A 15,136-nucleotide genomic window follows, 5' to 3' on the forward strand; every position below is an offset into this window, starting at 1 on the left:
TACAGAATTAATACATTTTCACCGAGTGAAATAAATTAAGGCAAAAAATAGGGCTCATATGTTAACAATTTTTTAAAATATCATGCCTATGAAATCCAAGTGTCCAGAGAGCATACATTTCATTGTTCTAAATTCCACTTTGATTCAGAAAACTAAGTGGCCTGAAAAGGAGACACTTGGGAAAAATGAAAGCTGAGCATTTCTAGAGGAAATATTCTGTGTTATTCAAAGCAAATGGTCACGATGTCTGCTCTTTGCTGAGCGTGTACCTTTTTCTCCGGCTACCCACTCGATTATTAAAATCATTCAGTTCTTTCTGCGATGCTTTAAAATAATAATTGCCACGGTCTACAGGTGCTCTCCATGAGAGTCGCACTTCAACAGTCTCGCGATGCGACTGCCTTGGGTTCCCAACTCTGAGAGCACCCCTGAGCACCTCCCTCCTCTGGTCTTCCCACCGCCCACTTCACCCCACCTGGCCGAGATGCAGCTCCCTGCTCCCTAAATGCCCATTTGTTTCCTTCCCCTGCATACAATTCAGCATATCCTCCTGGCTCTTATTTTTACTGGCAAATGAAGTTAAAAGTAAATGAAAAGGCAAAAAACCCTACCCCAGTCTAATATATATCCATATATCTATATCTATATATAAATAAAGATAATTCTCTTTAGGTTTCATACATACCCACTCCCTTCTGGAACTCTAGTTTCTTTCTGGAACTCCCTTCTGGAACTCTAGTTTCTTTCTGGAACTCCCTTCTGGAACTCTAGTTCTTTTGGAACTCTAGTTTCATATACAAGATAGGACAAGCACAGATAACTTGGCATGTGCCCTCTGTGAAGAAAAGTGACTTTAAAAATCTTTGGTGCTTTATTAGACTGGACATTGCCTGGGATTCTAAACTCTGAGGGCCACAATAAACTCAGACACTACAACTCAGGCTCTGAATTCATACGAATTTTCTCTGTGGGGTGTGTGCGTGTGTATCCTTTTAAACAACTAGCACCATTCGGAATTCTTAGGAGACTAAAATCAAACATTCTTCATATATTTTCTCAGTTTTAAGAAACTTGGGGCCATGCTTCATTTCTAATGTGTGACCCCGAGGGTTAAAATCCAGGGCAAAAGCTCATCAGGTGGTAGTGAGTTTTCGTTACTGTTACCCAGGAGCATCTATAAATCAGGTGGAAGGCAGCACACGACCCGCCCTTGTACCACATCCTCAGAGTTCCCGAAAGGTCTGCAGGACCGGAGCAGGCAGCCAGCAAGGGGTAAGAGAAAACTGGGAACTGAAAATCTTGGCGGGGGGGGGGAGCAAGGAAGACGGAGTAAAAGGGGGAAAGGATGAAAAAGAAAAGGAGGGAGAGGTCAAGAGAACAAAGACAGCAGAAGAGAGGAAACCACAGTGCTGGACCTCTAAATCTTAAACACGTGCTTTCTTTTGCATTCTGTGTCCCGAAGAGGGTGTGAAGGTGTCTGCAGTTTTCCGGGGAAACCCGCGTGGGGAGAGTTTACGCTGCACACAGGGAGGCACGCCACGGTATGGCAGAGGCAGTATAAACCCAGGAGGTGACACCATCCGGTGTGAGCAGGACTGAAGGTGTCTTTTACTCTTTATGTGATATTTATACTTTTAGGAGCTTTCACAAGGCAGTCCCAGTCTAGATGAAAGTAATTTCATAACCTTAGAGTCTCAGTTTTTCTTTCAACTTCCTGAGGATCCCCTGACGGTCACCGTTAAGGAGGAGTCCACTCTAGGGCACCTGTCCTTGAGGACACCTAATGGAAAGGTATCCGACCACCGACTCTCGCTGAGGAACCGCAAGAGGGCTCCTGTGAGAGCGCTGGGAAGTTAAACTGCCCCCACCGTCAGCTCAAACTCCTCAAAATACACGGCTGCCACTGCTTAGTGGAAAAGACGGCATTAAAACAAATTCCCCATCAGAACCAAACCAAACCAGACCAAAACAACTCTCTGATTTGGGAATGTAATGATATAAAAGCAACTTGGCAGAAACATACGGTTGGCTATAGAACAAAAAGAGCTATCTGAATGCCAACTATTGCCTCTTAATCCTTTAATTAGACCGAGTCCTTCAGCAGGAAGCACAGTTCACTGTTACTGAAAGAAATCAAGAGCAAATACAGACTGTGAGAGACCTACACACACAAGCACGTGCACATAACAATGTACTCACATGAAGGGGAATAAATACGGTGGACTCAGAGTCTAAGAAAGAAATGTATTTGTTTCTGAGAGCCATGATTTGGGACACTAAGAAGTTCTGGGAATCCGATTTGGGAAAGCGTGAGGGCGAGATGCAGCAGGGCCGGGCGTGTCCGAGGCTGTGCGCGGCTCGCGGAGTGAACCGGCTCTGCCGTCGGGCCAGGGAGTTTGCCCCAGCAGCGCCCTGACAGCTGAGAAGCCGGGAGGCCCTGGCTCCAGAGAATTTATTTGGAACCTTTCTTCTTTTTCCTCTTCTTTTTCACTGGTGTTTCATCCAGCGTACCGTCCTCTGCTGTCTCAGCTTGCTTCTGTCCCCTTTTCTTTTCTTTCCTGTTTCTGGGCCTCGAGGGAGGGTCCCGGTCATCGAGTGGCGCCACACAACCCTCTCCACCCTCAGAAGCAGCACCAGAATTCTCGTCCCAGCGGGGGTCTCCCAGCTGCCACTCAACTTGGTCTCTCTTCTTCTTGGCCTTGGGGTGGGTGCAATTCTCCACACTTTTATCTTTCGCCTCTTTCTTTCTTTTCTTCCCTGCTTTCCTTTCCACTGGGGTCTCTGAAGCCTCTGGCCCCACGGCCGTGCCCTGCGCCTTACTCTTGCGCTCCGCCATGCGCCTGGCAAAGTACTCGCGGATGGTGAAGGCACTGGTGGTCATGGGGGAGACGTCAGTCCCCTCTGCAGCGTCGGGACTGGGCTGGCCCTGAGGTGGGGAGAAGAGTAACACCGGTTACGCATCAGCTAGTCACTCACCACCGCCCGGAGCCCGCGTGGCTGGGGGGCCGGGCTCCCCCTGGACCCCTCGCCGGCCGTCGGGTAGAGCTGAGCCGCACGGTGCGGAATGCAGTGGCCACGCGCACCAGCTGAGGGCCGTACGGGGTGGGAGGCCGGGGAGTCGGAGGCTAACTTCACAAGGTAGATGGTGAGTCACCTGGACGCCATTCTGACAGAATGGCCCCTTGGCAACAACCTTATAAATGGCAACGAAGTTCCCAGAGTCTCCATCAGAAACAAGGACCCTAAAAGCCCGGAGCTCTGGGGTGTCGTCAGACACCTACTTGGTCTCGCTGTGGATACACAGGCCTTTGCGCCCTGACCCACAAGCTCAGACGCCACGCGTATATGGGAGCCCCTGCTAAACCAGGAGCCACGTGCCAGCCTCAACCCTGGTGTGTCCAGAGCGTGGCCCTCTGGCCGCTCGAGAGAGGAGGCACCGGGGCTGGAAGGGCCCGTGTGCCCCCTTCCTCCCGGAAGGAACAGGAGAGCTGGGGTGCCCTCTGCCCTCAGCTGGGGGTGGGAGACATGAGACGCCCCCCCCCCCCCCGCCACTGCCGTGAACTAGACACCCATGGCTGTGTCCGTCTGCTTCTAAATGGAGGAATTACTCACTCATAACCGCCGGGATTAAGTGTGGTTTACATTTTAATTTTACATGAATACACTCAGTTGTAAGGCTCGAGAAGGCTTGAGAAGAGGAAAACAAAAATGCTAACCTAATAGGCTGGGATAAAAAATCAAATGCTGCTATCACACCATATAGGTTGTGGCTGGCTGGCAGTAGGGAGATGAAAAGGTGTGCGTGAAAAAGGAAGCACCTTCAAATGGAAGCATATAAGGACTGTGCTTTAGGTAAGGTCAGTGTCTGGAATAATTCTGCCCACAGTCTTTTAAAATAATCAAGCCCTTAAACAAATACACTAAACTTAGGTTTTCATAATTACCTGGCTTCTCCCTTCACATTCACTTATTCACACAGGACGAGATGGGTGGTCCGACCCTTTCATGAGGTGGGAAAACAGTTTTCTGAATAAATCAGTTTCCAAATTAGGAGTCTGCAAATTATTCTGAACTGGGCCGGCAAAGCTCTGCTTGTGCAGCTAACTTTATTACAACCACACATATAACTGGACCAGGTATTTTCTTGTTACAGCGGCACTCAAAACCCGGCTCAGTGGGATCAAAGTAGCGTCCCGTCTGAAATTTCGGCTGAATCAGTATTATATCAGGGGCAATTGGGCTCTGAATGGCCGCTGACCCAGCAAGCTCTCCCCAAAGGGTACCTTACCAACAACATCACAGCTTATCTAATCAGCACAAACCTTATTTTACTCAGAGCTAAAACCACAAAATCACGTAGTCAGTTTCTTAAATTTCAAAAGGTAAAATGCAGAACATGTGGAATAAACCAAATGAGCTTTTTAAATGTTATCTATCAATATTCAGTTTGGGCTGGAATCCCACGAGGTAATTTTGAGAAAAATTTTAAAATAGCTGCCACAGGAGCCAAAAACACAAGGTCACTTTGTCTTTTTGTTCCTCAAATGTTGAAAAAGAGCTGAAATTTTGCACAGCAGGATGAAAAATCTTCTCAAGGCTCTCCTGATCCCAGCCAATCCCCGCCTGATGGACGAGAAAGGTCTTGCCTTCCGTTTAGTAACGGCACACAGCCGCACACGGCAAGTCTCCATGAAGGAGGCCTGTTTACATAAAATAGGTCTCACTTAGCTTCACAGTATGAGAGGAGTTTGTCTTACGTGGGCCACCTCCTCTGGAGTGTATCTGTGTCTTAGGAACTCAAATTCGAGTCATATCCTATGGCTCCTTACCTTGTTCACCTGTTTATTACCTTCTGAATTCCTGCTTTTAACAGTTAAATCACAGGAACTAAGTACTGGTATTAATCACACTTTTAATTACTAGAAAATACAAGATCATTTTTGAGTCACTTGTTGAACTCTGCGGGTCTTTCTAATCCTAGAAAATAACTCTGCTCGTAATCAAGTCCTCTGGTGATAAGGATTTTAATAATCATGGGCCACTGCACACCAAGCTCAGCGGGGCGTGGAGACAAGCCAGAGAGATGCCAGCACCCAAGGAAAGTGGAGGCGAAACAATGACTTGCAGGGGAGAGCGGTGGGCAGCCTCCCACACTCCAGGAATGTACCTGTTTTGAAAACCATGGAAACAAAGGAGGAATAGGTTGCAGACCTGACTGCTGTAGAAGCAAAGCCCAGGTCTCATATTTCATGACTTTATAAATCATAAACCCAGTTTTACTACAGTGATTACAATCCCTGTTTCTATATTCTCAGCCATGAATGCATGAATGTGAACAATGTACACCTTTTTAAGAAAATGAATACTTTTCATATCTGGTCTCTTCTTCAAAGTAAACAAGTACTGAGAAAAGCGCCGGCAACTTTTTAGTACTCTGAAATAGCAACAAACTCGCTTCTTCCCGCATTTCCACTAAACGCATAATGCAACGCCCCCACCAAAAAAATAAAAAATCTGTAACACCAAATGTGACTTTCACTGCTTCATAAACTTTGAGAATCCCAATTTGCTAACAGTGTTCTAAAATCTAGTAAAATAAATTTACAAATAACTTGAAAACTTCCTGTTCCATACAAAATACTAGCAAGGGAGGTATGGTTAACTAATGATCTTACCGAACATTTGATTTAAGCTTAGGGATTTAGGAAACCTTTTCTTTTAAAATTCCAATTCCTGCTATTAACTAATGGAGGGCCTTAGATAAATCCCATAACCTCTCTGGGTCTCAGTTACTAATCAAGTCAAATAAGTAGGTTAAATTAGACCTGAAAGTCTAAAGTTTACCGAACTATGAAATGACATTTGGGCTGGCCATTCCTCTGTGACACCAGACAGCAGAGGAGGGATAGTGAGGCTCTATAAGCAGGTAGCAGATGAGCTCAGCTCATAGACCACTATCACCCCAACTGTCAGGCCAAGATGCAGGAGTGACAGCAATGCACCTACAAGTCCATCCACAGAGAATATTTTACACCACCTGTAAGAGAACATACAGCTGGAGAGCAGATCTAGTAATACTACTTAGGAGAACAGAAAGGGCCAAATACTATTTTGCAATGAATAATTTGTAAGCATTCATTTAAAAGAACTGACACTATATATTAGAAGCTAAAATCAATAAAAGCAAAAAACCGGGGTGACTACTAACTGGAATATGAATCTATTTTAAACCTAAGTCCTGGAAATCATCCTAATATTTCTAAGAAAGGTAGTAAGAAGCTGGAACTTTTAAAATGATCATAAATTCCCATTTTGTACTTAAGGTTTTGAAGGTTCTCTTTTTAGATACCTTGGCTTGAAAGTCTCCACTGATCCTTTACATACCCTAAAAATTTGTGTTCTCAAGAGGCAGAGAGTCGGGAAAATACCAATGCAGCTATCCGGATGGAAGCGGAAATGTGATGGGTTTCTGGAACGAATGACCTGGCAATCTCTCCCTCAGCTTCATGCCTCTACGGTCTAAGATTCCTTAAGTCCTGCTTGAATGCCAAGAGATAAAATAGCTGTCCAGTCACGGCATACGCAAGGACAGTCAGGCTTTCCCCTGGGGACAGTGAGGGATAGAGTCTCTATAGTAGGAGCTAGGTAGGGGTCTCTCTGTAGAACCTCCAGCCTTTCTGTTGGCCTTGATATCCCGTCAGTTCACTGGTCTCCTCACTCAGCTGGGGAAGGGACATGTCGCCTGCAGCTGTGCATATCCGAGGCCATGCAGTGCACCTAAGACGAAGAAGCTTTCCAAAGACACAGTTCGGTCAATGAGGGGAAACGGTAAGGGAATCAACAAAACAGTTTAAAAGATCTCTCCCTAAATTTGTAATATATCCACTACTCTACCTCCCTTTTTGTTAATTAAAAAGAAAGATCCAAAGCTACATTGAGAATCTTGAATTATTTTCCATATATTTTAAAAGCTACCATTTTAAAAATATACAATGAAATAGTCTGTGTTGTTCTAAAACACTGTTTCATGGGTTAATCTTGTCTGTCTCAGAAAACCCCGCAGTGTTCTCATTTCTTTCAGAACCTATGAGTGTACAGCCTGTGTTTAAAAAAACATTTGACGATGGATTTTCCCAAGTGACAGCAAGGGCCTTAATTTCTACCCCAACCAATAAACACTCTGAGGGTCAGAACCCAGGAGGACTGCTCCCCAGCTCACAGAACCTCAGTGGCTTAAAGCCAGAAGAGCCTGGCGGGACTACTCCCTCCATCATGTGTGGAGACTTGACCCAGGGTGCCCGCAGCCCGGTGCACTGAAGAAAGCGGCTATCATTTCTTGAATGCCTTCAGTGTGGCAATCACTTATTATCGTATGTCACCTCACCTTGACAGGGGCAGAAACCGAACCTCAAAGCACTTAATATTCAGAAGGCCTGACGGTGGGAACTGACAGAAGTAGGATTTGGCCCAAGGCTGCCAGGTGCAGAGCCCGTCCTCCCTCCACGCCCTCCACGCCAGCATCCCAGCTTCCGGCCTGCATCACACAGACCCACTTGTCACTGTTTCTCTCTTCAGAAATCATCCCAACACTGAAGTATATATCAATTGGTCCATGCTCAACTTTATGAGGCAGAAGTTAACTGATGCTAAAACTTCAGGTCGAAAAAACGGCCACAAGAAATAGATACTACTTTCTAAATAGAAAAAAACTCTATTATCTAGTTTGCAATTCATATAAATTAAAAAATAGCCTGAAACCAGGCTTAAGAGTTGTTGTTTTTTTGTTTGTTTGTTTGCGGTACGCGGGACTCTCACTGTCGTGGCCTCTCCCGTTGCGGAGCACAGGCTCCGGACGCGCAGGCTCAGTGGCCATGGCTCACGGGCCCAGCCGCTCCGCGGCATGTGGGATCTTCCCGGACCGGGGCACGAACCCACGTCCCCTGCATCGGCAGGCGGACTCTCAACCACTGCGCCACCAGGGAAGCCCAAGAGTTTTATAATTAGAGCTGGAGAATCTTAAGGCCTCAACCTATCTCTGGCCATTCTGAATTACAAATGGGGTAGGGGCGGGGGGGCGGGAAGAGTTGGATGCAAAGGACACAAGACCTTGCAGAGACAGACACTTAAGAAATTAGCTATCATATACCATAATCATCTCAGGTGCCTGAAAGATGCATGTCGCCTTTTCTCAAATGGCTACAGAATGTCATGAGCTTGTTCTTCGCTTCTTTTAGGTACTCTGCCTAGAGGCTTTGCAGCTCAGTGAGCTGTCTGCTCAAGCTCTTCTGGGTTCCCAGTCCTCGGTGTCATTCAAACATGTCTACTGAGATGGATTAACAGTGAATTGCCCAAATACAGAGGATTCTCTTTATTATTCTCAGAAGAATGTTGTTGGTAACTTTTGGGGCAGGGACCACAGCAGTTTGGATAGAGAATTCAGAGAGGTGTTTGGGGCAGATGCACCACAAGCATAAAATCTTACCAGTTACGATAAGCATACAGTCCAGGATGAGCTTTCAAAGGCACAACGCTTTAGCTCACCAGCCTTTCTCATATGTCACTGCCGATCTTAAGTGACAAGATGATTGAAGCCTTTTGATTTCCACGTTGCGACACAGGCTGCAACAGTAATCCTTCAATGAACTTTCTCATTGAAAGAAAAAGCAGACAGCCAGAGCTCAAGGGTGATGGACTTAGCAACAGGGTCATTAGTTCTGAGAACTACTGCCTGTGATGAACAAATGCACACTTCCACCCCAGCCTGTGTCATCAGCTTGTGCTGCATTAGTCTGTGAAGAGTTAAGAAAGCTTGGCAAGTGAGTAGTTTGAAAGAACACTTGCATCTTCTCTAAACTTTCCGGCAGGACAGCTCTGACAAACACAAGTTATGTCTTGATGTCTCCTGGGAGGCAGAAATTGCGCCCATCCACTTAGGACAGCGATGAATTCAGGTATGAAGCCATTTCAGGTGTGAAGCCCGTCAAGATGGGGGCAGTGCTGAGGTGAGGGGGTGCCAGGACATGTGAGCACAAGACCCTTCGCCAACAGAGGGAGCCGAAGGCACTGCCGCGGTCGCCTGTGATGCTCCCCGCGACGCTCTTCCAGATTCTTCATACACAGTTGTGTGCGTCACTCCCTTAAAGATCAAGTGCAAAGCTGCCTCCTTCAAGAAGCTGGCCCCTGTGAACAACCTCCCTTGGTTACTACTGTGACTAGCAATTGGTTACTTGTACTTTCTGGTTTTGTATAATTTGCTTTCTAAGCATCTTCCCAAGGAATTTTTAAGTTCCTTGAAGGCAGAAATCATGCCTATTTCATTTGGGTTCAGCACAGCCTCTAATGAAGAATAAACACATGGTGAGCGCTCCAGGAAAGCACAAAAGACACCAGCCCCAGGCAGATCCAGGCTGGGAAGCACTCCCACCCCCCCACTGAACCGGAAGCTTTGTATTTGTCAGCACAGGTTCCTCTGCGTGCCAGGCGGGGCTCATGACTAGAAGGGGCTTGGAAGGGTGGCAAGCAAAGAGAGAACCAGCATTTTGCAGTGGACAGTCTTCCCACCCAGATGAAACCACACCCTTCTAATCAGATGCCACCTTGCCTCCCAGTGCAAATCGCTCCGCTAACTTCTGCAGGTGCATCCCAGTGCCTAGTAGTGTGATCAGCCCATCACTCCCTGCGGCCCTGAGCGATGAACAGCTCAGTCAAACGATCCATACATGTCTCTTCTGGTCTATTATTCCACATGTCATCACGTCACCTTCTGGAAGATTAGGTAAATCGGGAAAATGGGGTGCTGTGTTTTATGGAACTATCACACGCATGATGTGGGGCGGGCTGAACATCAGCAATAAAGTGACATGCGTGGGTTGTGACTGTTCTCGCCATCAAGAGAAGAGGCTGGAAAGCAAGCGAGTTCTAGAGTACATCCAAGGCAAAGTCAGGAGATCACTCTGAGAAGACAAACAGGTGGATCAAGTTCCACGAGAAGCCCCCCCCCCCACCCCCGGCAGCAGGTTGTTAAGGTGCAGCCTACATGTTATCTTGAGCTCATCACACAACCTGGGAAGCTGCGCATTCCCGCGAGTCATCAGAATGGTTTGCCTCCAGAGGTTCAGCAAGGAGCGATCAACATGTTGGTCATAAAGCAGAGACTGTGCGACTATGTCAGCATTTCTTCTCTTGCTTTCTATGGTAGCTTTTTGGTTTCCACATGATTGAAAACACTGTTTCACTGACAATGAGCTATGTTTGCACTCACAAGAAGTTTACTCAGGGGTAAAATCTGGTGTTTTTTTCAAGATATCATTCACTCACTCACATGTGGAGTTAGGATAAACACACAAAGTCTCAGAAATAACCAGCCTCATGGAATCTGCCTGGGAAACACAATCACTTGCAGGATTAGCAAGCATCACAAGAGTTAAAAACAAATACAAGACTCCACTGACTGACGGGAAGTTTTGATTTGAAGAGGGGTTAAAAATAAAAAAATACAACAACAGAACTAGAACTACACAGCAACTCTTAACTTTATGTGAGCGTGTGCATGTGTACAGTGTGTGTATGCTCCTGCAAACAGGTTCTAGGAACCCAGGACCTGTGCAGGGGTTCCAGGAGGGCTCTCTGGCTGGCACATGCCCCGAGGGCCAAATCCGGCTGCTGCCGATCAGAATGGTTTTTACACTTTAAATGGGGGGAGGGAGGGGGAGAGAATCAAAGGAAGACTAACTATTTCATGACATGAAAACTATGTGAATTTCAAATATCAGTGTCCATAAATAAAGTTTTGAATTTCATCAGTAAGAAAAATTTGTTTTCTCTCTAGTATAACAGATGCTATGTAAATATTTGCTGAATGAATAAAATTTATTTTGAAATATAGTCTGCTTTTCGGAAATGTTAGATGCATGTGAAGTATATACACACACACACGGAGTTGGTTGGAGGGCTCTGGGTTTTGATGAAGTTCTCAATCTCAGTCTCTTGTTAACTTACTGAATTATGCCAGTGAGGGGTAGAGAGGGCTGCCATCTGCCGTTTGATTTCTGGCAGACAAGGACGAAGTTTGCTTACGAAGTGATCTGACATCAAAGAGAACTCCCAACCCACTGTAAGCAGGCAGATACCTCTCTAACGTTAGGCATTAGAACCCTGCCTGGAATTTACAGACTCAGATAAATGAACTGGACAGCTCAGAGAAGATAACGGGGGACTGGAAGGGACAGAATATCTTGCTTTTCCCTGAACAACAGCAAAGAACTACAAATAATGCCAAATGCCTCGTAGGAAGGCCAGTGCTAACAAAGCTGTTCATTTTTTTTTTCCACTTGCCTCATCAGCTGCTCAAATTACCACTCATTACGAAAAGCCAACATAAACATGTTTTAAAGGGATGGTTCTCTATGGCAACAACCCCTCTCAAGTAACTGACATCAGAGCTACTGACAAGAGTCATACAGCCTCTGGGGAAAGAGAGGGAAAAGAAAAAAGGAGCAGGTTTCCTGCCTCCCTCAAAAGTCTTAAGGCCTGGAAAGTTGCAGTGATCCATGTGACAACATTTCACAACACATTGGCTGTTACAAGATAAACGAGGCTCCTCCAAAGCTAGAAATGATCAATGTGACACAGGTACCAATTTCTTTGATTGAAGCCTAAAAATAATCCAAACTGGCTATCGTTTATGATTCTAGGTCAACTGGTTCTGTTCCCTGCTCTCTGGAGACAGGACAAAAAGCTTTTGTAAGTAGTTGAAGCCTAATGCCTGAGCCTCCAAAAGCAGAGGCAGAGGCTGACGAAGGGCCTGTCTCTTCCACCTTTACTCCACTGACTTGAAAATCGCTTAGGAATCATTAACAACTCAAATTTAGGCTCCTTATTATAGAAAGCATAGCATCTTTTGAAGATTTTAGAGAACGTACTATTCTGAAACAAGGAATAGAGTATGAATAGTTATTTGGAGTAAGAAGAGAAGGGAAAATTAATTCAGGTGAATGAAGTTATTACTAAAGTCCTCTCCCTCAGCTCCTGTATACTATATGGGATTAATCGTTATATAGACCTCTTTTTAACTGACCAGAAGCTAAAGTAACAAATATTTAAAAAATACTTCTAGGAGTAAATTTGGTAGGGCAAAATAATTCTATGTTTAAAGGATATTTAAGTTAGTAAGAATAATTAGATAAAATCCTGAAATCACTGAGTCGTGGAATAAAAGTAAATTATACAAGAAAAATAAGATCTTGAGGAGGCTGAGGTCCAAAGTCGTGGCCGTCCAGTCCTTCATAAACATCCACTGAGCAGCTCCAGCAGCTACTGTTTACTTGACCAGGGCCGGGGCCCAGACAGGAGCTCCCATCTGTGGGAGACACACAGTTAAAAAAAAAAAATTATAAAAAGGTCTGGGTAGAGCTCATGTAAGTGTTCTTGCCACAATAAAATTAAAAAAAAAATGCAACAGGAGAATTTATTTTTTAGAATAGACAGAAACTAAACAAGAAAACCAACTACAATACAACTCCATTCAACAAAACCTCTAACCAATTAAACTGAGATTACAATTCCAAAGAGTTCATAAAAATTAAAATTATTACTGCTATTAAATAGATAATTCTCATATATTATTATCATATATATTTAAATATATCATCTCTTAGTTTCATGCAAGCTATAATTTTATTTTATAAGCAAGAAACATATTAAGGAAAAAGAACAAGTAATATTGCCTCCTTACCTGCTCAAAATCCAAAAAAGTTCCTTAAAGCAAGACCTGCCTCTTGTTTGCAGCCCATAACTGGCTCAACCTCTGTGGAGATTCAATGCCCTGCATCACAGTGCTTCCCAAACTACCAGGGGTGAAGGGCCAATTATTTTTCTTTTTAAAATCTCCTATCTATTGTGGGCCAAGATTTTTGTTAAAAAAAAAAAATTAGAAAACAAAATTTCAAAAAGACATATAAAACACAAGTTCCAATTTCTAAAAATTAATCACACTACTATAAAAGTTTCTAAATGCTTACTCTCAATTTCTGTCCTGTCACGGGCTGGCCTGTGGACGATACTTTGAGTGGCACTGGTATAAAATACTCAAAGGAAAGTAAGAAAGGTGCTAAGTTCAGTGTAGTAGAAGCGGCCATGACCTGGGTGTCAAGAAATCTGACTCACATCTGAGAGAATGTGTGATCTTGGACAAGTCACTGTACTTTCTGGGCCTCAAAGCAAATCGTTTGCAAAACAAGGAAGGAGGGCTACTCAGTGACTTTTTTCAAACATGGTTTTAGCAGTGCGTGTCTTTCTCCAGACGAAATCTTAAACAGAAGGCCAATGTGTAACATACCAGGGGAACAGTGGTTGAGGTGGCGCTGGGGGAACCCAAAGCTCATGTCCTGACCCTCCTCTCCCTTTGTAAGGCCCCCGAGGCATCTTTGACGAACTCTCGGGGCTTTACGGAATACAGTTTGAAAAGCAACAGCTATGTTGTTAAGGTCCATTATAATTCTAACATTCACTGTAGCCTAGATAATTTCACAGCATTCAGTAACGGGAGACTAAGAAACTTGCAAGAATAAAATTGTTCCTTTACTATTATATAATAAGCACAATTCTTAAGGTGTCATTAACTTTTGGAATTCCAACAACTGGCTGTTTGTGAGCACTGGCCAGTGACCAACGTCTTCCAAAAATGGTAACAAAGCACCAAGCCTGGTCTCTTCTATACTGTAAAGTGTTATGTTGCAAACTGGATCTTTATGAGGATCCAGATGACGGAGGATGAAGTTGAGGTTGACTGACTCTTCTGGGTCTACCTGGTGAGGCTCCAAGGAGGACCCAGAGGGAGATGGTAACGCCTACACCCATGTCACCGGTGTCACTACCACGGTCACTCCAGACTATAGCATAAGAAGCAAAGTATCACCTCACCAGCCACCAGCTGCGCTAAAACCCAAAGGAAGGTTCCTCTTCATCTTATTCTCATTACATCGCAGGATGAAAATCTGGGAGAGAATGTTATTTCTGCTTTCCTGCCATAACAAAGGAGCAGAAGGAAAAATGAACCAATATTTCACTCTTCTCCTCCAACACTGGGCCATCTAGGTATCAATGTTTTCTTATCACAAAAGCTCTTAAAACCATTTGCTTGATCTGTCAACAAACAAAAAGCCAAATCTAATCCTTTCGGGCAAACCTACAGAAAGTCTAACCAAACAAAACAGCCCAGTGACTTACAGCTCTGGTTGTTTTGGTAGCCCTTGCCCTCAGCCCTTGCTTCTTTTTCTTTTCTTCTGCTCTTTTAATTCATGTCTTATTATAAAGTTATGTTTGTTGGTCTAGAAGACAACATACATTTTTACTGCTACTAAAACAACCTCCAAAAAAAGCAATGACCCACTTTCTCCTTTCTGGCCTTACAGAAAGTAGAGGCAGGCCCCCAAGCCCTGTTTGAAGTCCTTGCTTCCAGGAGATGGTCGGTTTATGTCTCTTGTCTGAGGACAGGAAAAGGATGCACTCTCGGCACCGTGTGCTAGACAGAGATAAGACCAGGGATTTCTGTCCTCAGCACCTTATCAGCTCTTCCTGCTACTTTCCAGAGTGGACAGCACCATGACTGGCAACAAACTAGCCTAAGGGGGGCTGGGTGGTGAGCAGCTTGGGGATTGGAGGGAGTGAGGTAGGAAGGGGTGTAGAATGAAGAAAAGAGGTGAGGTTTTTAACATATCTTAAAATGGTTTGGCTCAAATAAAACTGTCTTTTAAAAAAACCCACAAATTTTACATCTCATTTTGCTAAAACTGCAGCAACAGGGACAGAAGTTTTTACAAGAACTTCCTTTCTAGTTGGAATGCACCACCACCTTCCTTGCTTTGAGCCCTGCCCCTAACTGCTTCGTGCTACTGGCTCCCGGGCACGTAGCACAAGTCCGATCTGCTTGTCGATGTTCCAGCCAGAGGCCTATAAACCAGAGGCTGCAGAGAGAATGCTTCCTACAGGCACACGTGCCTCCATTCAGACAACCAGTGTTTTCTGGGGCCACTCACCACTCCATTTCCGTATGGCAAAGAAACAAGCAAGGCTTTGAGATACTCTTCCAAACATAGGAGGATGTCACTGATGACCTCTTTGGGGAACCAGGCTGCTG

At 44.8% G+C, this 15,136-nt stretch overlaps 1 protein-coding gene across 1 annotated transcript in view; it reads right to left on the reverse strand.

Moving 5' to 3' along the window:
* Window positions 1-2,212: 2,212 nt before the first annotated feature.
* The window catches only part of PINX1 (PIN2 (TERF1) interacting telomerase inhibitor 1), an 83,621-nt gene continuing 70,697 nt past the window's right edge, over window positions 2,213-15,136 (reverse strand). The window contains exon 7 of the mRNA XM_082843177.1: window positions 2,213-2,926. Within this exon, the coding sequence (XP_082699303.1) occupies window positions 2,453-2,926 (474 nt within the window). The 3' untranslated portion in view covers window positions 2,213-2,452. The remainder of the gene's footprint in view (window positions 2,927-15,136) is intronic.

Source organism: Leucopleurus acutus (assembly GCF_964270905.1).
Source record: "Leucopleurus acutus genome assembly, chromosome: 7".
NCBI lineage: Eukaryota > Metazoa > Chordata > Mammalia > Artiodactyla > Delphinidae > Leucopleurus > Leucopleurus acutus.